A 22558-nucleotide genomic window follows, 5' to 3' on the forward strand; every position below is an offset into this window, starting at 1 on the left:
AAATTAATTAATGAAATTCGATAGGAGACAGCCCTCGAATAATAAGCGCTTAATTGCTCTCGGGTAAAACTATCCATATCGATGATGACTTTCAAATATATGTATGTGCATACATATGTATGTACATATATCGAAAACCAATTAATAATTTTACTATACATAATCTGTATGTATGTACATATATACCACAACGAAATTCATTGGGAAGAAGGCACAATTATTCTGTTTCAATATCAACCCCATATTCAATATTCGAATATCAATCAAATTGTCAAACGTGTGGTGTATTTTTGAGCAAATATGTCAGCGATACGAATAATACGAACCGATTAATTAAAAAAATCCGCTACATACTTTATATATGTACGTTGTATATATGCATGTACATATATATGCGTTTGAATATTGGGAGTGTCATGAATATAATCTAATTTTTATTTAATATCGCTTTAAGGATTATAATAACGCAATTTGAGTATAATATTTTAAAAGGCTGAAAAATAATGAAAATCTATTTGAGAGAAAACTCCCACCTCGGATAAAAGATTCAGACCAAATTGTAATCAACCTAGACCAACCAAATCAACTGAGATATTATAAAATGAATCTAAATTTTTATTGCTCAGTAGCTCGAAAAATGGTTTAACATGTCTGAGATACATAAATAATTTACAATGAATTTTTTCATCCACTTTATATTGATTGCAGAAGAAAAGTGCTCTTTTTTTGTAAATCTTCGGCAAATTTAAACCTTGGTCTGAAATTTGTAGAATCAAGTCAAAATTTTTCGAAATCAAAATACTGTATTTTTTGATACTTGGTATATGAACCAGCAACATAGATATGTGGCTGACATGCTTTCGATTTTGTGCTCACGTGTTCTATGCCTGCCTTGTTGCTGGCCAGACCTTTGATATGTGTGACTCCAAGGTCAATCGTTTCCTTTCAGAATTTGCCAATTTATCTGACTTCATTAGAAATGGTTCAAATAAATTGGCTATCTTGTCATATTTCTCTTAAAATTTGGCTTACAGGATCTCACAATTTTTTGATAATTAAAATGCTACAGAAATGTGTCCATAAATGTCTCTATGATGATTTTAATGTTTGGTGGTCAATGTTGGTTGAAGGGAAGTGGGGGGAGGGTGTGGATCGTCGGTCATGTGCTCCTGATATTGAACGCCTGACTTGGAACGGGTGCCACGCAGCCTCAGATACGCTGCGTGGGAGCGTACACACATTCACACATCCACAAAGACACCCACAAACACACATCCACAAAGACACCCACAAACACATACATACATACATCCACGAAGACACACATGCAAACATTCATTGATCATTTCGACGGGGGGAACGGGGAACGTTTTAATACGCACACTCTCCTATAAATATTTATATGTACATACTTATATAACATGTAACTTTATTTTAATTCTTGTATCAATTCCTTTCCGAAGCCATCCTTTGAAATCAACGGACACAACACTAGTGTTCATAAAATAGTTAAAGTGAAATTGACAGTACTTGAAAAGTTGAATGGATTTATATCAAAATGAAAAATTTACTGTCGCATCTATGTGAGGTAAAGGAAGTTTCTCGTATCGATGGGGTGGTTCTTACCCTTTTTTTATTATTATTATTTTTTTTAGAAAGATCGCCCCCCCATCTTAACCCCTCGCCCGGTTGGCAAGTGATAATTCGCGTCCGTGCCGGCATTTATACAATCGCGCGAGACTCGGTTATCACAGCCTCCTCGATGGCAATAAAACCATCACGGTCCTTTGTAGGCAATAAGCCATAAAACTTTATCGGACAATTGGAGAGGAATTTTCCTTGCGATTTCTATCCGGGAATTTTCATAATTTTCTTCGCTCACCCTCCCCCCCCCTTTCCCTCTCCTGTTCCATCGACCATTTTTTTCGCATCCGGTTCGACCCCTCCCGTTCTCACCTACGACCTTATATATAATGATTCGAATTTATATTGGCATAATAAAAAGTTGATCCAATTTCGGGTTCGAAGCTGTGTCAATATAAATATTATATAAGGTGATGAGTTTTGTAAGAAACTAAAATGGCCGATAATTAATCGTCTATTTTCGGTACTATTTTGTTGGTCTCAGTTTCGGCTTGTCCGATTCTTGTAAAATATAAATTTACAATATCAAATTTATGACGAAAATTTTAAAAACGTTATAGATAATTGAAAATGAAGCTATAGCCAAACCTCAGATTTTGGGGCGGGACAAATTTCCAATGGGCCAATCAAACCAAACAAAACATATTCTCTTTTTTTTCCACTATCAACCTAAACATGTCATTGGTACATGCACTATTTTTTTAACACACACCCAACTGTGCTTAAAAAGCATCTAGTTAAAACTGTGTGTTTTATTTAATATAGTGCAAAATCTGCGAGGTATATCATTGTAATTGTATATATATAAAAACGTATTTATTTGTGTGGGTATTGTACGAGTGCGTGGACAAGTATGGAGATTGCGAAAAAAACAAATTTTATATATTTTATTATCAATATATCCTTCTTTTCTAGTTAGAAAAAATTAAGTTTTATAAATTAAAATATTTCTGTGAAAAAATATAACGCTTTTGTCAAGTTCGGGCCTTGAAATTTCATTCACCAACCACGTGGATCTAAAATTTAGTTATAGCATGTCAAAGATCGTATATAGTGACTTTAGCATTTACTTAAAACAATTTATCAATATTTTAAAAGAGCAACTTTAAAAAGGCGATCGACAAAAAAGAGACTTTAATTATGAAGGTTTGTAAATAAGAAAAATAAAGCATGCTAAATTGTACGAGAGGTTGTACTTAGGAATATACATAATTTAATTATTATTTAAATTTAAAAATACGTGACTTAATATTGAAAAAATTCACACCTATTTCAAAATCGATCCAAAAAAAAACTGGATTATTAAGGAAAGTATTATTTTTTTAATGAATTTTTCTATTCATCATTTAAATCTTGCTCATTCGTTCGATCGAGCTTTACTTAATTTTCATTTTTTTTTTTTTGATAAATTAAGTACAATATAACATTTAATTCGGCCGACAATTCGTCGGCAAGAGCATTATCGAGATTGGAACTTGACCATTTTTCGATTTTTTTTTATTATTTTTTTAATCGGCTTAATGACTAAGCCGACAACTCAATTATGGATAAGAAGAGAGGGCAAAAAATGTAAGCGAAATCCTTTTGTATTTTTTTATTTTAAATTCTCGATAAAATGGTGATACTGTTAATGTTGCGAAAATTGATTCAATTAAAAGCGAACGACGATAAGAATAAAACTCTAGACTCGAGTCTAAGAGAGTCGACTATCGACTACGTTAAATGCAACTCTTCGCCTAGAGATCAAAGTTCGGATCAATCGAGATGGGAGTCAAATTAAATTGATATTGAATTTTGATTGAACGCTCTTTCACAAATTGAACATCAAAGTGAAGGATGCAGGGGGGTCGAGAAAGTTTCGCTTTCCATGAGTGGAAAATTTAAATTTTAAAATACACGCTTCGAGTGAACCTGCTGTATGTATGTATGTACATTTCAGCTATACATACATACATACTTTGGCAGATGTGTAATTCTATGGACAGACATACTAAACAGTTTAATATTTGATGCGTTTGCAGTAGTGTTTGGATCTACACCGTTTCTTAGACACGCTGTATTTATTATATAACGTTTGTTCTTTGAAGTCAAAGCGAATGCTTAACTACCGAGTCATCGGGGATTTCCCGAAGAATAAGCGTCAAAAGGAAAAATTATATGAAAGCGGGAAAAGTACGCCTTCACGAGTCATGAATAGGTTTTATTCGTAGCATTATGAAATGTTGCAACGTTGACGGGATGCAGACAGGAATGCTGGCTGACTTTTATATAAATAAATATATACTAACGTACTGTTATAAGTATATTTTGATTTTTAAATACTTTTATTATTTACAATACATCTTACGTCTACTCCAATTGCTATTAATTCAGTGATCATTGTCTATTTTACACATTATTCTTTTTTTTTTTCAATGTATGTATATGTTACAGTTAAAATGTATTTTCAGTTGTAATATATTCCAACTGCCGTTTTAGGTCATTCATATTAGAATACAATTCAACTTACAATTCAAATACATTTTCAACAATGTGCACCATGTTTTAACGAATGCTTTAGAATTCAGTAATGCGGTATAACGAATAAAGAGAATGGTAATAACCTTTAAAAATGTGTTCGAAACAAAAATGTGACTTTTCAACTCAATTTACTAGTCGAGTGACGTTTTCACGAAACCTAACCTATCCATCTTACCTGGTATCAAATTATAGTTGAACTGCATTTCAGTTGTAATATATTTTTAGCAGTCGGAATACAATACACTATATGAATAACTTTATGTGGGTTAGACGGAATATATTCCAACTAGTCGAAAGATATTACAACTGAAAATACACTACAACTATATCGGTAGTTGGTACCAGGTAAGATGGAATATATTCCAACTATTCAAAATATATTACAACTGATACATACAATTCAACTGTAACATATACAACATAATGGGAAAAAAGCATTAAAACATATTTACTATTCTTATGAATGTTCATAAAACATTTTATACATACATACATATATTTGTATTATTTAAAATAAAAGACTATTTAAAGTAAATTGTGTTTAGATACTATCTGAAGGGTATAGACATCTTTTTGTAATCACCGAGACTCTTCACAAGTATTAATATGGTTATTAGTGATTCTGTCATAGAATCAACTGTTAAGTTTGTTTGTAATGTCTACGACTCATACAAGTTATGATACACGAATGACGACACGCAAAAAGGGTATAATTTGTGCGCATCAATTACCGCATAACGATTTAACAACCCAGTGCATAAATGGAAACGATTTTTTATTGTAATTGGAGACCCAAAAGTATATTCGTATGATACGTTGTTGCGATATTTGAGAGAGCAGTGGCAGGGAGGCAAGGGGGTTGATTCGCGTCAAAAAAGCCGAAACATAAATCTCGCGGTCGACTATAAAGGTCCTCCCTACTCAAATACTCGTTACATCGAGTCATACATTAAAAATCACGTCACATAAATAGCCTTTTTCCCGCATCACCCACACCATAATCTCCACAGAGGAGTGTGAGGAGGAAAAGGGTGCTCTCTGTGGACCTCATTTCCTCACGGGGCACAGTGGTAGCCCTTCAAAGAGCGCGTCGGGCAAAAGTGAATCTTCACAATTTAGTGTTGGGAATTGGGAATACCTCTTCGGCATAAATTTCGCAAAATCCTTCAACTCCAACCGTACAATCACACAATTGTTGATCTGTTGTGGTTTTATGTCCAATTACCATCCAATGTTAGAACACAATAAATTTCAAAGGCATTCTGAATACTTGCGTAATATGCACATATTTATGTACATTTGTATATGTATATCATATTATAGAATTGAAATTTTATCGAAAGTTTAAATTTATATTTTACCAAGGTGTCAATAAGGGTTGCCCCAAGATGACACCTATGGTATTAAACTTAAGCATATATAAATTTGAAATTATATTCAAATAGTGGTGACACAGTAGATAGGATGATTCTGACGATTTTATGAGGAACCGTTTCAACAATGAAATCAGAAAAATTGGCAGATTCTGATTGACACGATTGACTTAAAATATCCAAATTTTGAACAGAAGCACTGCAAAAATACTCGGAATAAATTCATTCCAATCGAAGTCAACCTAGGGCTATAACTCGGGAATTTTTAGGTGGTTAGCATTAACACAGCCATCGATTTATACTGCTTATTACAAGAATAGTTGACGTAGTTGATTGAGTAAAGAAATTTAAATGGTAATAGTAGCAAAAAGAATAAAATAAAGTTGTATAATAGAATTTCCAAAAATTTACTCATTTGACTGTATGTATATAAATAATTGCAAGTGAATTGAATGAATGGAGTAATTTTTTTTTACCGTGGTTCTATTACAGTTTGCCCAAAGCAACATCTATGGTCAAACTTTACATATTCATTTATTTTGCAATTTTGCCATAGTACCATTACAGAATAATTCCAAGTCGTCACTATGACTTGGAATGATTCTAAAAATAAAAAAGGATACAATATAATTAGATTAATAGCATAATAAAAAACAAAATAAACATACATATAATAAAAGAAAGGAAAACAAATGCAATAATAGAACACGTTAAAATCTCAAATTACATAATAGAACACGTTAAAATCAATAATAGAACACATTAAATGCAATAATAGAACACGTTAAAATCTTTAATTTTCCCACAGATGACCGCTATAGAAGTCCATTAGCAAGAATGGCGCGACTCACTATGTAAACAAAACACTTAATACTTGATCCCCTATTTAAAAAAATACTTATAAACAACGTAATGGCAGACGATACATTAACGTATATTGATGACCAAAATGAGCAGTATGGCAAAGTATGAAAACGATCGGATAAGAGATAAGAGAGATAAAAAATGACGACTTACACGAAAACCATGTGAACTGTATAAGAGGTATGTAAATAGTATCAATTGCCAATCTTACAATATATATTTTTGGTCAAAAACTTGATTTAAAAATTCGCTAAAAAAGTACCGCGATGGTTGAGGCGGGAGTTAAGGGCTGAGGACAACCCTCTACCATTATACTCAACTATCACAAATTCGTCACTTGTATGACACCATCATAATGACTCCATCATTGTCACATGATGTGTAATTATATAATAACAAAACGCTCTCCAGTAGAGATAAGACACACCTAATTTTATAAGTAATACCATTGATTTATGACACACCTAATTAATGAATAGCACTATTGATGTATACCACACCCATAAACTGACTAACCGAAATTGTACGACACGTGTCTTCAACACATTCATTTTTTTTAAAATAATATATAAACCATTCCTGTTACGATTAAGTTAGTCTGTAATCAGCTCTTGTACTGAATATTATAATAAATTATTATTTTTATTCAAACCGTTCGTCTGCAATTCTTTATTCGGGCAAAGGGCTAAATCAATTCTTCAACCAGATCAGATCATATTTTAGATTAAACAAATTTAACAGAAATCTAGATGAGGAGTAATATAGTTGTGACAAATAGGCAAATTTTGAGAGGATAGGTTTCAACAATGACATCAAGTCGAATTGGAGTCAGAAATATCCAAATTTGACCAGCAATACCGCAGAAATACTTCAAATCATTCCAATCTAGGTCAAACCAGGGCTCTAACCCGGAACCTCCCAGTCGTTATTATTATACGTTAACCACTTAGCTACATATTTTATTTTATTTTTACATAGATATATGTATACCAGGAAGACCCCAATGCGCCTTCCTGTACAATTAATTACAAACAATGCAGCATTTTATAATTACATAAATCACTGTATTTCCAAAAGCTGAAGAACACGAAATAACAATTTATTAATTAATTACAGAATTAATCCATTGAGACATATATGGATTTTAGATTTGTACAAATTGTAAATACATTAAATACAGAAGATTTGTGACAACAGGAAAGATGATTTTTTGCCAATTTCGAGGAACCGTTTCAACAGTGATCAGATAAAATTAGCAAACTCTGATAAGAAACGATCCATTTGGAGTCACAAATACCGTCAAATCTAACCAGCAGTATAGCTGATCGAACTGCTGGCTAAATATATTATATCTTGATAGCATTGGGTGCAGACTTTAGTGGATGATTGACGATGTTATGAATTAATTCACATATATTTTTGGCCAGCGAGCTTTGCTTCGCAGGACCACTGTGTGCGGGGGTCAAAAAGAGTTGTGGAGATATTCCCGAGTGCCGGGTCGAGGACCACACTTACGAACCACTGATACGTAGAGTGACCGACGCACATCGAAACCATCATATCGAATTTATGTATCCTATTACCGCTTGTTTTTCGCGCCCAGGTCCACGGGGCAGGGGCTAAATTGTTTTCGAGCACATGCGATAATTCACACGTGTTGTGCGGAAAACCTTTCGGTGTTAATGTACGTACGTACATAAATAGTTTTCAGTGCTCGCTTTTCAGCCTTTTTGATGATCATTGAGTATGTATGTATGTATGAACATGCATATTTAAATATCTATGCATATGGCTGGTAGGTTCAAATTTGCATGTATCGAGCATTATGTAGAAATTAGTGATGTAGTACCTGATGAAATATCATCGCATGGGTGTTGGCATATTAAGAGGGCTGGACACCAGCGTCTTGTCCATACAAACGTATTACACTTCTCCCTTCCTCAATTATGGCACTAGAGAAATTATTTTTTAATATGCTATGGATATCTACCATAGGCATGTTTCTATCTTTTTTTTTATTTTTTTGATTAGTTACTTTTTATAGGAGCTAGGAGCCACCAAACATCTATAAAATCGTCTCGTTTTTACACCCACGAAAAGAGTCCAACGTGCTAATTTAACGGTTGATTTTTAAATAAATATGAAGATACGAACATAGAAAATATCTTTCTCATACCGATGATGATTTTTTTTTTTAATTGGTCCAGTTTTGGAGGAGAAAACTGGAGAATACAAAACCTCGATTTTGTCGATTTAAAATAGGTATTATCTAGTCGAGGCGCAACTGTCGCATTCACTCAATATACATATTGATATACATATATTGTCGCATTCACTCAATATATATATATCGAAGAAAGGAACGGCAACAAAATGAAGGTTTTGGGTATCCAGCCCTCTTAAGTTATTAAATAGAAATGTGCCGGTTCGATCCGCATGCGGTCGAATTTTTTTCAAATACCTTATTAACATATTTAATTGTTTAATGTGAAAAATAAGGTAAAAACTACCTACCTACCTACACGAAAACAATATTAAAATTAATTAATTAAATTAATTTTCAATAGATGACGGTAAATTCTCTGCCAAGCGGAAAGATTTGCATCGATTAGTATATATAGAAGTTTTTTTTCTTTTGTTATTATACAGAACATCAGACTAACTTCGATACGGTTTATATGTATAGTAAATCGTATGATGACAATGTTTACTTTAAAACAATTATTTCAACTTATCGTTTTTCTTATTATTCAGAATTATTGTATTTATTTAGAATAAAAAGTTATAGTGGTACAAGTTACGTAACAATACATATACACATATGTATGTATGTGCATACATCCCTTCTGTTATATACATACAAAATAATATTTTTCCACACTTTTTACATTTATTATATTATGTATGACTGTCAATTTACGTATATATGTATGTATATACATATGTATGACTGTCAAACTAAACAAATCCATGCATAACTGGATTGTGATTTTTTGAAAAAAAGCTTTTACTATATGAATATATTTACACGAATGTAAATAATTCAATACACAAGTGTACTACACACTTCAAATATCAATATACATACATTTATAATGTAATAAATAAATTCAGCGTACTTTTTTATCACACCTCGTACGCGTCTGTACTTATGAGTGAGCCGGGCTTTACGACGACTGACAGGCTGTCTGTCAGGCGAGAGTGAAATTTTCCGTGAAATTTCTCGGTTTTCTAATTTGCAGTTTTCATGGTTCATTAATGAGTATTTCTTTTGGCGAAAATTTCCCCGTTGAATCGTCGATTAAATATTTAAACTGGTTAGACGTATACGGGCGAAAGTTGCGTGAAGACTTGCCTCCTCCCATTTGCTTCGGATGAAAATTTAATTCGTCGGCTAATTTGATTTTCGCCGTATTCAAATGTATCTAAAATTTAAGACGAAAAGTGATCAATTGATTCGAAAATGCTCGAAACGGTAATCGTGCGATTTTACATAGTAAATATTAAAGCTTTTATAGTATTTATGGAAAAATCAATAATTTCGTTAACTTTTAATTCGATGAAATGTTTTAGTATTTTCTTTTATATATACAGCCTATGTAGATAGATAGATGATATGCATATTCAATAATAGTATGTATTTCTGAAAATTTAAACATGGGCAAGACTTAACGGTGATTTTAGAAAAATAACTTTAATCCTTAGAACAACTCATTTTTGCATTTGAATAATAGAAATTTCGCAATAAATAGATATGTTTCTGTTAAATAAAAAATGTTGTATTGGGCAATATTCTATCTGTTGTATGAAATAAAAAAAATGTTTCAATCATTTAACAATTAAAAAGTGCTCTGACGATCGAGAGACGTGGCAACGTTGCGAACGTGATATATGTGAGATGCACATATAAGATTTAATAATGCGCATTTCATTCATTTTAGGTTGCATTATATTTTTCTGTTGTAAACGTAACTTTAAAAAATGGATTTATTGTTTTTCAAATGATCAAGTTAGATCGTCGACTTTAGATAGTGTTTAGTACATATAAGAATTATTATTAGGTTTTTGAGCTATTTTTCATTAATATTAGCAAATTAATATTATAATAATATAATACTATGATTACTAACAAACATAAAATAAAAGTGTAAAATTGAAAATGATCAGTAGATCGGTAGCTATTAAAATATAAACATATATAAGATGCATTGTGAACATAATTTAGTAATAATAAAAAGCATTTAAAAATCAAAATCCAAAATGATCAAGTATTTTTTTAATACATTATTTATTTATTAATGGGCTTTAGTCTTAATTCACATTTTATTTATTTTTATTTGTTCTTTAGTTTGATGATTTTATCATATTTTTTTATATCGCTGTTTTTCCTTTAATATATTAAGAAATACATTTAAATTGTACATTTATATTTTGAAATAATCTTATATATAAAACCGACACACCGTCAGGAATTTCTTTTTGATTGGCTCTTGCTAAAGTCGTTTCTGATTGGCCGGATACGCCAAAGACGTTTGTGATTGGTCGGTCGTTAAATAATATTGTTTTTCGATTCAAATAAATTTAATAAAAAAAAGAAGATTTTTTTCATAGTTTTCATTTCATATCCATTTACCGAGCGCAGCCACAAGTAGGCATAACCTAATTAATTCACATGAATTTTATGAAATGCTTACTATAAATAGGCATTTATTTTATTAAATGCGCATTTAAATTGTCCCCTAAAATAATAAGTATGTGAAAAATAAAAGTCACAAGACTTTTTCAGATTCCGATGAAAATTTTAATGATTTTTTTAATGAAACTTGGTCCACAGTACGAATAGACTTACATGCTTTCTCTTTCACCGCCTCTCTGTGTTTTTTAATTTAAATGTGGTTAAAAGGTCAGCATATGCGTTTTACCTGCTATTCCACACCGGATGGACAATAATGATAAAGCTCCTACATCTTCATGTTGAAGACATTAGCTTACTTCAATGCTAGGTAGCCCCCGTATAACCTGAAGAGTGGAAGTGTTTCAAAATCAGATCACAAATTATTGACAGGCAAGAATGTCACTGGTATAACAGAGTGAAGCTAATAAATAGCTTGTAAAAATTATTATTATACGATATTGGATTTGTTCAAGTATCACAATATACCCAATATAATTGAATGTGCCTTACATAAGTTAAGTCGACTTGATGCATACACTGCGTATTTAGTATGTTAATTTAATGTTTCATTGTACATATGTATGTGCGTTAGTATATGTAGAAGAGTATGTATGTACATAGATATGAATAAGTGTCGGGCGAATATTAATGGCGAACGAATAACGAGATCAAAACGTAATAAAACATACGTACACTCTCGCGCACATGTGTTATTTTATTAGGTTGAAAAATATATTGCGGTCGTTTTTCGCGCAGATTTTCGCAATGTTGCTCGGGAAATGGATGTTTTCTCATTATTGAAAATTATGTAATATACATTTTATCTGGTTCCGCCTCGCAGCATAATAAGACCACCCACCAACCCCACCTTGCTCCTGACCCGGTCTTGTGTACGACCCCTATACCGATCACACGGATGCGAAATTATTTATTATTATTATTATTTATTATGAGGACCGCAAACCCAAATGTCGGTAGCGTCTGACCGATAACACGACACGCAAAATTCACGTGGCTTTCAATTATTGGACGTATGAATATTTATTTCAATACGCGAACCGAATAATGTCGTTAAAAGATGTTCAAAAGATGACATAAAAATGTGTATGGTCGAACCGATCTAGATGAGCATGAGACTTTAATAAATTGAAGGTAAAATCTATATGTTATCGCATTCACCCCCACTCGACCGCAATGGCCAATTACATTTCGTTTCAGTTTCGCATTGTATTTTGGTCAAGAAATACAACATTATTTGTGCGTGTAGCGGTCGGTAGAATTTGACTTTTTTTATTTGTCAGTTTTGAATTCGTGTTTCATATTTTTGTCAGTTTTGAATTCCTGTTTCGTATTTTGAAATATTTACATACATTAATAAAATTATTATTATTATTAATTTATTTATGGAATGCGTATATAGAAAAAATATCGACTGTAGAAAATATAACCAAAGAAACTTACAATTGAAAGAGAGTTAATTGGATCAAATTATGATCGATTATTAGTTTTATATTCAGATTAAGACGTTGCCTCCAACATTTGAATCTGACGAAGTTATCATTTTTGTCATGTTTCGATTTAGTAATGTATTATCCAATACAATAAATTACATTGAAATAGTATTAGACAAAAACTCGTATTATCAAAGGCAATTATTTTATAGTTGAGATTTTTTAAATATATGAGCCGTCATATTTGAAATTGGCGTAATTACACTTGATCATTTCGAGAAGTATCTCAAAACATTAAATATAATGTTTTGCGTTTTACAAAATTTAAAAATACTGGTGGCCTGTAATACGTTAATTCTGCTTTTCAGAGATTCTGGACATATTGAATTAAAATAAGTGATGAGAATTTGTGAGTTAAGTGAAACAGAAATAGTGTTTTTGGAATTGAAAATAGGACTTTTGTCACTTTCAAATATAATGGTGCAAATGTTTGAAGACGTCATGATTATAAAATTAAAATTTATTTTTATGAATAAAATAATAAGCTTTATTTAAATTTTATATTGAAAACTTTTATGCGCCTGTTCCACCTGGCTAGTCACTGCACTGATAATTACTATTGGAATTCACTAAGAAATCACTTTTTTTTTGTACAATTACAATTCATTAGTTATAGTTGTCATTATTATATGTACATATGTACACATATTTAATGGTCAGTGATGTTCGCACCGTTACTAAAATTATTTTAGTTCGTAGAGCTGGTTCCTTAAATCCTAGGAACTAAAAATAATACGTACATATGTAGATCTAATCTAATATACGTGTTATAATTAAAAACAACTTCATCTATTGTTACTACGTACATAGATAAAGTAAAAATCAGTCGAAATCTCGAGATGAAAATTTTTCATGACCACAAAGTTTAAAAAGTCTGTGATCTTATCAAAAAACTTAATAAAAATTGATAAAAAATTAAATCATAAACGAGAAATAGCTCTATAGATTTAAAATGCACTCGAGATAGTTGCACTCTCGAGACATCCAAACTTTCAAAGATGCTCAAGGAGAACTAAAGCAATAGAATTCTACAAAAAAGCGTCGAGGGGTATTTGTATGTTATCCGAGGATGCTAAGCTTTTTTTGTGGAATTCTATTGCACACGTTCTTTTTGAGTGCCTTTGAAAATTGGGACTTTTCGAAACTGCGCTACTATTCAGTGCAATATAGTGCATTTTCCCGGGAACCGTATATGTATGTATACTAACCACTACATCGTCATAAGCGCACCGGTGCGTACGACTTCGTATTTAAGGCTATGAATCGAAATTAATTTTGGTTTCTTGACAGTGACATCTAAAAATATCCTGTGATGCTAATGAAATTGAAAAAAAAGTCAATATTTTGTTATATATTCAAAAGGTAGTGTCAAGGGTTGGCACTAAACACATGTAATAAAATAATCAAATCGGTTTCTACAAACGCGTGGCGATTAAGTGGTTAAATATATGTATGTTATTTAAATCAACACTAATATGAACTTGAAATTTTTTATTCGTTCTAGAGAAGACCGAACTCAAAACTGCACAGATACTTTAATACATTTACCACTGTGAACGAAAAAGAGCTTACACAGCGCAAATTCCATGGCACTTGATTAAATAATTTTCTTTTTGCGTTTCTCCTCAGATTTGAATAAACAGGAAATTAAATTTCGACAAGAGTGAACGAGCGCCACCTAGTTATGATTTAAAAAGTCGACGGTCGCTTTGATCTTTAATTTGCGACCGGGGAGAGAGGGTTGATGGGATGAAGGAAAGCGAGACCGAGCGGCGGCCCGCAGCCGGACTTCCGATAAGTTAATAAGTTGGATTAAGGCCACCGTGGCTTTAATCCACTTTTGTGCCATTTTCAGCTGGAATGGATTGATGCAAGCGAAGAGGCGCCGTTTTCGCGCTAATTGGATTAAACGAGACGCGAGAAGCTGGCAAGGGGGACCGATGGCGCCTCAGGTCAATAAATGACACCCCCCCCCGCCCCCCAGATAATGTATAATGTTTATGGGATGCCTTTAATTCGAAAACGTCAAATTCCATGAACGTCTTTAAATTTTTGGAAATGGCCTAAAATTTTAATCCGAATTATCCGTTAATTTTTTAAAAAAATGGTTCGATTTAGATATGAAAATGTTTGAAATTATTCAAAAATTCCTACCTGGCATTTTGTGGTCCCGTTGATTTCAAGTCGTATACAGAACTGGCCGTTATCGCGTGGTCTGGAATATTCCTGTTCTCCATGCCCAGAGCTGCTTTGCATTCACCTGTGGGAAAATAACATAAATGTAATTGGATATTTAAGTCTCCAAACGTTAATTTTAAATATTTATTATTTTTAATTACATTAGATGGAACTCTCATTAACAAATTTCAAGCTCGACTAACCCATGACTTTATCTATATTTGAGGAATATATAAAGTATAAAAAATGAAATTCGATAATGAACATTCCATACAAATTGAGCGCAAATGTAGGGAAACTTACACAAGATAAAAGTACAACTTCTGGTTGTCGGATTTTGTTTACTGTTTTTTTTATTACTTAGCAATACTATACAGTATGTACAGATATTATATATGTAGGTATGCGTATGTAAATATACTATTGAAAATGTCAAAAAGCTAACAAATGTATTCACTAGGCTAAATGTTTTTTAAAGCTTTTGTAACCCAATATAATCTTATTTATAGGTACATATCAGTGGCGTGCTGTCATTGGACTAGAGGTACTAGGCTAGTCCCCTAAAATTTAAAAATAACAACAATTAAATTACAATAAATTCAAATCGTTGCCCATGTTGATATTTTTCACTTAGATAAGCAAAGTTCAGAAACCGGAATCGGCCCTACCCGAAGAGTGGTAGCAGTAGTGGATTGTTACAGTATGGTCCGCCACGTCATTCGCTTGCATGTACTTGCCGTCCCAATGCTATTCCCTTCGCAGTACTGATTAATTGTTGAGTATGGGCGTTCCAAGCATTTATGGAATTTTCACTAAGAATATTCTGATTTGTCTGTCAAATATCATTCTACTTTTTTTTTGTTAAAATATCACATATAACTTGTGGAGTACAAATATGGCAAGGGACTCGTCTTACGAAACGATTCCCTCAGAACAAATCAGTACAGAGCACGCGGAAACAAATAAATAGCCCTTTAAATGTTGCATTCTCGATCAATTGTTCGACAAATAATTCAGCAGATTAAGTTTTCAAGACAAAAAAAAAATGCTATTTAGAAAAGTAGGCCATTTAGGATATTTCTGCTAACACAAAAGTGAATAATTATACTCATTACTTTAATTATTATTATTCAAAAATTATATTTTTGTATTTATTTGTAGTCCATACCTAATCCCCTGTTTTGAAAATCACGGCACACCATTGGGTACATATGTATGAAGGCTTAAAGATAACTAGCCAATACTTCAAAATTACGGGTATTAAAAGCATTGCATAGTGCCTTTCGAAAATGTATTGAAATACATTTATGTATCATTGCTAGCATTCCCAAATCCAGTGAACTATAAAATTAATAAATGCGAACGGCACCATTTAAAATTTTCAATGATATAAAAACCAGAACTGAATTCGTATGATATTGTACTTATTTAAAACGAAATTCCCGCTTAAAACTTTAACTACCACATTATGCAGACTCATTGTGTGCTATACCCGTTTCGAAACTGATCGTTGCGAGCGTTTTCATTGTCACAAACATATTTGAATTTTACATCATCCGTAAAACATTGCACGTGTCAAACATACCAGTCTGCTATTCGACCAAATAATAGAAACATGCATGACGAAACACAGGACATTAATATTCCCTAACAGGAATGAATACATGATTAGTCGTGTAAAATGAATTTTACCGATTCTGTGATTGGGTACTATGCATACTACATGATATCTAATACATGCATTGGGTACTATGCATAAACGATGTATGTATGTTTGTGTGACGCGTCGGCCAGTACGGAAATTTCAAAAAACTAATTTTAGAATTCCAGGAGTATATGTTGTGCTTAGAGATATTTAATAAAATAAATACACGCGAATGAGGCGCACAACCAATAAGCGTGAAGTGGTCCACTTGGACTAAAACGTTTGACCAATTAGAGCAACGACGATACATTCTGACCAATGGGGGCATTTTAAGTATCCGCTATAGGGATGTGGCGTGACGACTGATCGTGTCAAGGAAACGTGGGAAGCGGGGTAACGAGGAAGTATGGGGGGAGGGATGTGGAGCGTCTGACATGTGCTGATGATATTGAGCTGACCTGACCTGACTTGGAACGGGTGACGTCAGCGTCAGATGCGCTGCGCAGGAGCCTACACACATTCACACATCCACGAAGGCACACAGACAAACGTCTGTTTGTCTGTATGTCACATAGGCGTTCATATACCATTCAACCGATTGCGATGAAACTTACAGGAGTAATTGTGTGTATGCCCGCGATGGTTTGTGTAAAAAAATCGCCCGAAAACGGGAACGGTAACGGGAAAAACTTGAATGACTGGCATTGCAACGGAATAATTTCAAATGTTTTCGCGTCACCACCTGCGTTGTTAGGGTAAAATAAACAAACAATTGAATCATTTAAAATATGTTCGCCGCCTGCGTTTTTCCGACAAATGGGAACGGGAACGAGAACGGGAACGGGAATGGGAACGGTAACGGGAATTGCATGCGTTATTTTTGGCATTGCAACGCATGCCGGGTTCAGCTAGTATTTATTATAACATATAACTTTATTTTAATTCGTGTATCAATTCCTTTCCGAAACCACCCGTTGAAATCAACGGGCACAAAACTAGTGAACCATAATATTTTTATTTTTGCGAGAAATCAAGCGCATAGTTTTGCGGGGAGCACACCGCGTGATCCTTTTCGTATGTATCCGAAAACTATTCAACCGTGTATTTATATTATTAGCAGGTAAAGGAGCTATCCGTGTAACCTTTCGTTCGTTGCCAGGTTTTCCTCTTTTCCACAGGTATATAAGTTTCGCACAATCGCGCCCCTCTGATTGATCCGAATGGCCAATTAACGTAATTGGTGAAAGTTTTCTTATTTTTTTCCCTCTCCATCTAAGGTGGAATTTCGCAGAAGGTTCCCCCGGTGTTGTAAATAAGGGGATCGAGTCCCCGGGCATATATAAAATATGGGAATAGAGGTACTGCGGAATGCACAAATGGATACTTGTGTACGTTTTATCGACCACCGGGTGTCGTTTTGGCGGGGGAAAGGACCGAGAGAGGGATGTGCCTCTGTGCCTCGCCTCTCGCAATTTACTCCTTCGATGCTTTCGAAATAAATAAATAAAAAAATAAAATGAAAAAAATATATATCGAGAGGGAAATATGGAGAAAAAAGGAAAAGGCGGATGCATAAAGCATATAAGGTATTAATGTATTCAATTTGGGCGAAGTTCTCCCGTTCGCTTCGAGATCGCTTTTCGATGGCTTTAAGCAAGCGTACCGTGCGTGATGAAATTCGATTGGCGATTAAATTTTTCAAGAGAAATCTGTGTATAAGCAGATTTGATAAGGAAAAGGGCATTTTCACATATATTATAGATTATAGAGTTACGGGCATATATAGTCATGTATCGTTCAGAACCATATCGGGAAGGTTAAGGGCGAAATCACACAGGGAAGAACGGCACGTCGTGTGCTTGACTCCCCGCTGTGTGTGTTCTCCTACATTTCTTCAAATATGGGATACACCGTTATCGATCACTGTCAAGCAAGGTTAAATACAAGGAAAAATTTTACCGAAAAATTTTACCGAAAAACTCCAGGGGGTGATTTTGGAACGGTGTGTGCTGGGCGTGCCATGAATATGTGCAAGGCATGCCACATTTTTTCGCATGTTTAAAAGTATCTAGAAAAAACCATGTGCCGCGTTCCTTTCTGTGTTTTTCGCCCTGAGATTCACGTAGAGATTTATCGAAAGACAAGCCTTTCATAGGTAAGATTTTTGGAATAATCGGAGATGCTACGAAATGAGTATTATCGAAAACAAAGAAGGGTCTGATTTGGAATCCAACTCTAAAAGCGTTCATATAAAAATGTCGCCAAATAATTATTTCGTAAAGTCTACTTACTGGTACGATATTTTTCGTACCTTTAAATCATACCAAGCATATCGAGAAAAAAAATTACAGTTTTATTTAAACAGAATAAGCATTTTTTATACAATGCGAATTCATACAAACATCCACAGTGACATACATTCATATATGGAGAAATTTTTGCAGCATTTCATAATCAAATTGACGAACCCCAAGACGCTGCATAGCTTGAGTTTAGCAAGAGATATACAAAAGGAGATGCCAATTTTTAACATGAACCATTTTAATGAAAATCAGAAAAAAATGGCAAACTCTGATAAGAAACGATTGACCTGGAGTCACAAACCAAGGTCTGGTCAGCAGCGGGACTCTAGACACTGCTATATGCTAAATATCGAAATATATAATACATAGTATGATAAATGTCGAAATCATAATATGAGGTTAAATATTTACCATTTTCAAAGGCGTAAACGATAGTACAGCAAATCAACAAAAGTGGGACGAACAAGTGACTGATCTGATAGTCGGCCATCTTCGTCTGTCCAACTCGCTGGTCGGCATTCAAGGTCCACTCAAACTCCTTCACCATCCACCATTTTGGGATATCCCGTCAGTAACATCCTTCCAGGATATTCCAAGTTCTTGTCAGAAATTTATGGACTCCTACATCTGAAACAAATACAAAATTTCATTAGTAAATATATTTATTCAAATTACGACATTCATATATACATTATACAAGTAAAAGAATACATTCACGAAGAGATTTGTGAAGGGATAACACGCTGCTAACGAAATTTACCGTACTGAAAGTTGCAATAACAAATTCTAAGATGGATTTATAGAGAGACAAATGTTTCAACTTTAAAAGCCCAACTTTCCATCAGTGGGCTACAAAAGGCACATTGACAATTTTTGAAATAATGAAATATATAATACATTTTATACAAGTGCCTACCCAAAAGGTCTGTCGATAGGCTATATTATTATGTATATATGCTGTCTTCATTCAACTGCTTGTTATGTACATAGATGATGAAATCGGAAAAGGATTAGAAAGGCTTTTGTCAAGCAGTTGATGTCGAAAGGTGACGATAATGGTGATTCTAAATACCCAAAAGACGAATAATTTTGTTGCGTATTTCACAAAAGTGATTCAATTTTGAGGGATGGAAGCTGGGCGCGTTTCGTAATTGTGCTAATGTATTCACGGGTTCGAAAAATTATGTCCAAAAATTGCAGGCAAGAAACCGCACGGAATTATTACGGCCGAAAATATTCCGCCTTTTAATTTTCCAGGAGGCGGAGGAGGAGGAGGAGGGAGGAAAAAAGGAAAAGTTACCGACTTTTACCCAAGGGTAACATTGAATAATTTCGCTTGTTAAAAGTTCACGGCGAAAAGAAAAATTCCAATCGAGATGTAAAATTTCTATTGATCGCACTTTCAATCAAATCCATTGAAAATGTTTCGTTTTGAATCGTAATGGAATTAGTTATACGCTCTTTTGAAATATCACATTTTTCTATAAAATATAAACCGAAGAAATTAGTGATTCGAAAATCTAAATTTTACTTAATAATTTCCAGCACTTTCAGGTGATCTATTTTAAATAGTAGCTTTTTTTAAATAATTGTTTTATTTTAATAAATACAATTATTCATACATGTAAAAAGTTCGAGCATTATTCAACTATTGTAACCGGTTGAGCAAGTTAATTGCACTCATTTAATTGAATTCCATTGTATATCTAATATATAATTTTTTAAAAGACTTTCTATGTAAGGTTTGTTGGAAACATCGAAAACAAATGAAAGTTTCTATGACGACGATATCGATATCGTTAAATATTACTTTTTATCGATTCAAACACTGGTGAAACTACTTTTTCAGTCTCATTTCATATAAACTATTCTAAGAAATAGTTTACATATATGAAATGAGCTTATAATATATGAAAAATATTATAAGCTTTTATACTTAATCATATTCCTTTTAAAATTCACTAATAGATTATTTTACGAATCAGGTATCATTATAAAATAAAATATTAATAATAATCAGAAAAGTAACGGATGAAATTGAGTAACGTCATTGCGTCATTAATATAAACAATCTCATACATATATACATGCATATATGTACGTATACATAGTACAAAGGTACACACAAATATAATATTTTTAAAATCAAAATTTTCAATTCTAAATTACACCATTTATTCAAATATATGTTTATATATTCTTTTAAAACAGTTCGTTTACATGTTGGTACAAATGTATGTATATATATACATATGTCATGTAATTTAACAAAAATCTTTTGGCCATTGCATATTGTTAGTGGGGAGAGTGAAGTAGCAATGGGTGGATAACGGCTCTATGGATGAAAGAAGTGCTGTAATGTTACCCAAGATAATGTAAAAGAGTGAAAGGAAGGAAGCAAGAAAGATGGGTAGATGAAATAAGAAAGGTGTGTGGAGCGAGATAGGTGAGAGTTGCGCAAACAGAGACGAATGGAAGTATGTTGGAAAGGTCTTCATCCAGCTGTGGATGGGAATGGCTGCAATTGATGATGATTATATGTTATATTATGTCCATAAGATAATGTAAAGATTTACCTCTAATATAGAGTGTAAAGTTTTCAAAAGTCATACATAACAAAGTACATACATAGTCAAATTATGCAGAAATATTGAAAATAATTTATTTTCAAATAACTTAAGGGAAAATCTTCCGGACAACTTGCAAAGAATTTTGTCCATAGTACACTAATGTAGTTGTTCTCTATCCCGTCCCAACAAAACCGTCTAGACAAATTCATCCAGAAAATTCCAATATGAAAATGCATTATGTCGGAGAATGTATTGATATTTTTCTACAGATTATTTAATTAACATTGTCTCCAAAATATGACGGAAGAATCATTGGAGCACTGTTCATCAATGGACGATTCATCAAAAATTATTTATCCAAGGATTATTCATTAAACGAACGATTCATCAAACGGCGTATCAGATCATAAAATATTTTATTACTTTATCTATGTTCAATAAACAGTCCTCAACAGTGAGTCTATGAATGGTCCTTAGATGAACAGCCTGCATTCCGAAATTTTAGTTTGAGAATTCATTTGTTAATGTAATGGTACGATATATGTATATAGCCAGCAGTATGGTTCGGTGGTTCCGTTTATGTTTAGCACCAAAAGGTTACTGGTTTCGAACCCGTGCCAATATTTTATGCTGCTGGTCAGACTTGGATATTTGTGACTCCAAGTCGATCATTTCCTATCAGGTTAGTCAATTTATCTGATTTCATTGTTGAAACGGTTCCTCCATCAAACTGGCAAAATCCATCCTACCCACTATGTCACCAATATCTCAATTTGTTTTATGTAAAATATGTAAAAATTTATGTACAAGTCTAAATCCATAGATGTCTCTATGGATTAATTAATTAATTAATTAATAGTTGGTTGCGTGTTATTCAGCATCTTGAAATTCAGCGATTTATATAAGAAAAATGCTGCAATGTTTGTAATTAATTATATAGGAAGGCGGATTGGGGTTTACCTGCCAGGCCTTCCTAGTATATATCTTTGCAAAAATAAATTAAAATTGAAATAAAGTAATTAAAGTGTTAATCAATCAACTACATATTAGCTTTAAAAATTCATAGTTGAAATCCAATAATCGAGTATTACATAGGTGTGGCAATGAAAAGTCACACTTAATATCTCATTGGGAATACAATCAAATGAGTGTACGACATATGTAAACCATTGCATTTGGAATTCGGAGGCTGAAGCTGAAGATCGTCCACCGGTGTGGCGCATTTTAAGGGTTAATTTAAAGGGATTGTCGCATTAATGTAGGCGCGCCGTATAA

The 22558-nt window shown here is 33.1% G+C and overlaps 1 protein-coding gene across 1 annotated transcript in view; it reads right to left on the bottom strand.

Moving 5' to 3' along the window:
* LOC143922317 (discoidin domain-containing receptor 2-like) overlaps positions 1-22558 on the bottom strand; it is a 189405-nt gene that overhangs the window by 161122 nt on the left and 5725 nt on the right. The window contains exon 2 of the mRNA XM_077445543.1: positions 14742-14847. Coding sequence (XP_077301669.1) covers positions 14742-14847 — 106 coding nt within the window. The remainder of the gene's footprint in view (positions 1-14741; positions 14848-22558) is intronic.

This window comes from Arctopsyche grandis, chromosome 2 (assembly GCF_051622035.1).
Source record: "Arctopsyche grandis isolate Sample6627 chromosome 2, ASM5162203v2, whole genome shotgun sequence".
NCBI classification, from domain to species: Eukaryota; Metazoa; Arthropoda; class Insecta; order Trichoptera; family Hydropsychidae; genus Arctopsyche; species Arctopsyche grandis.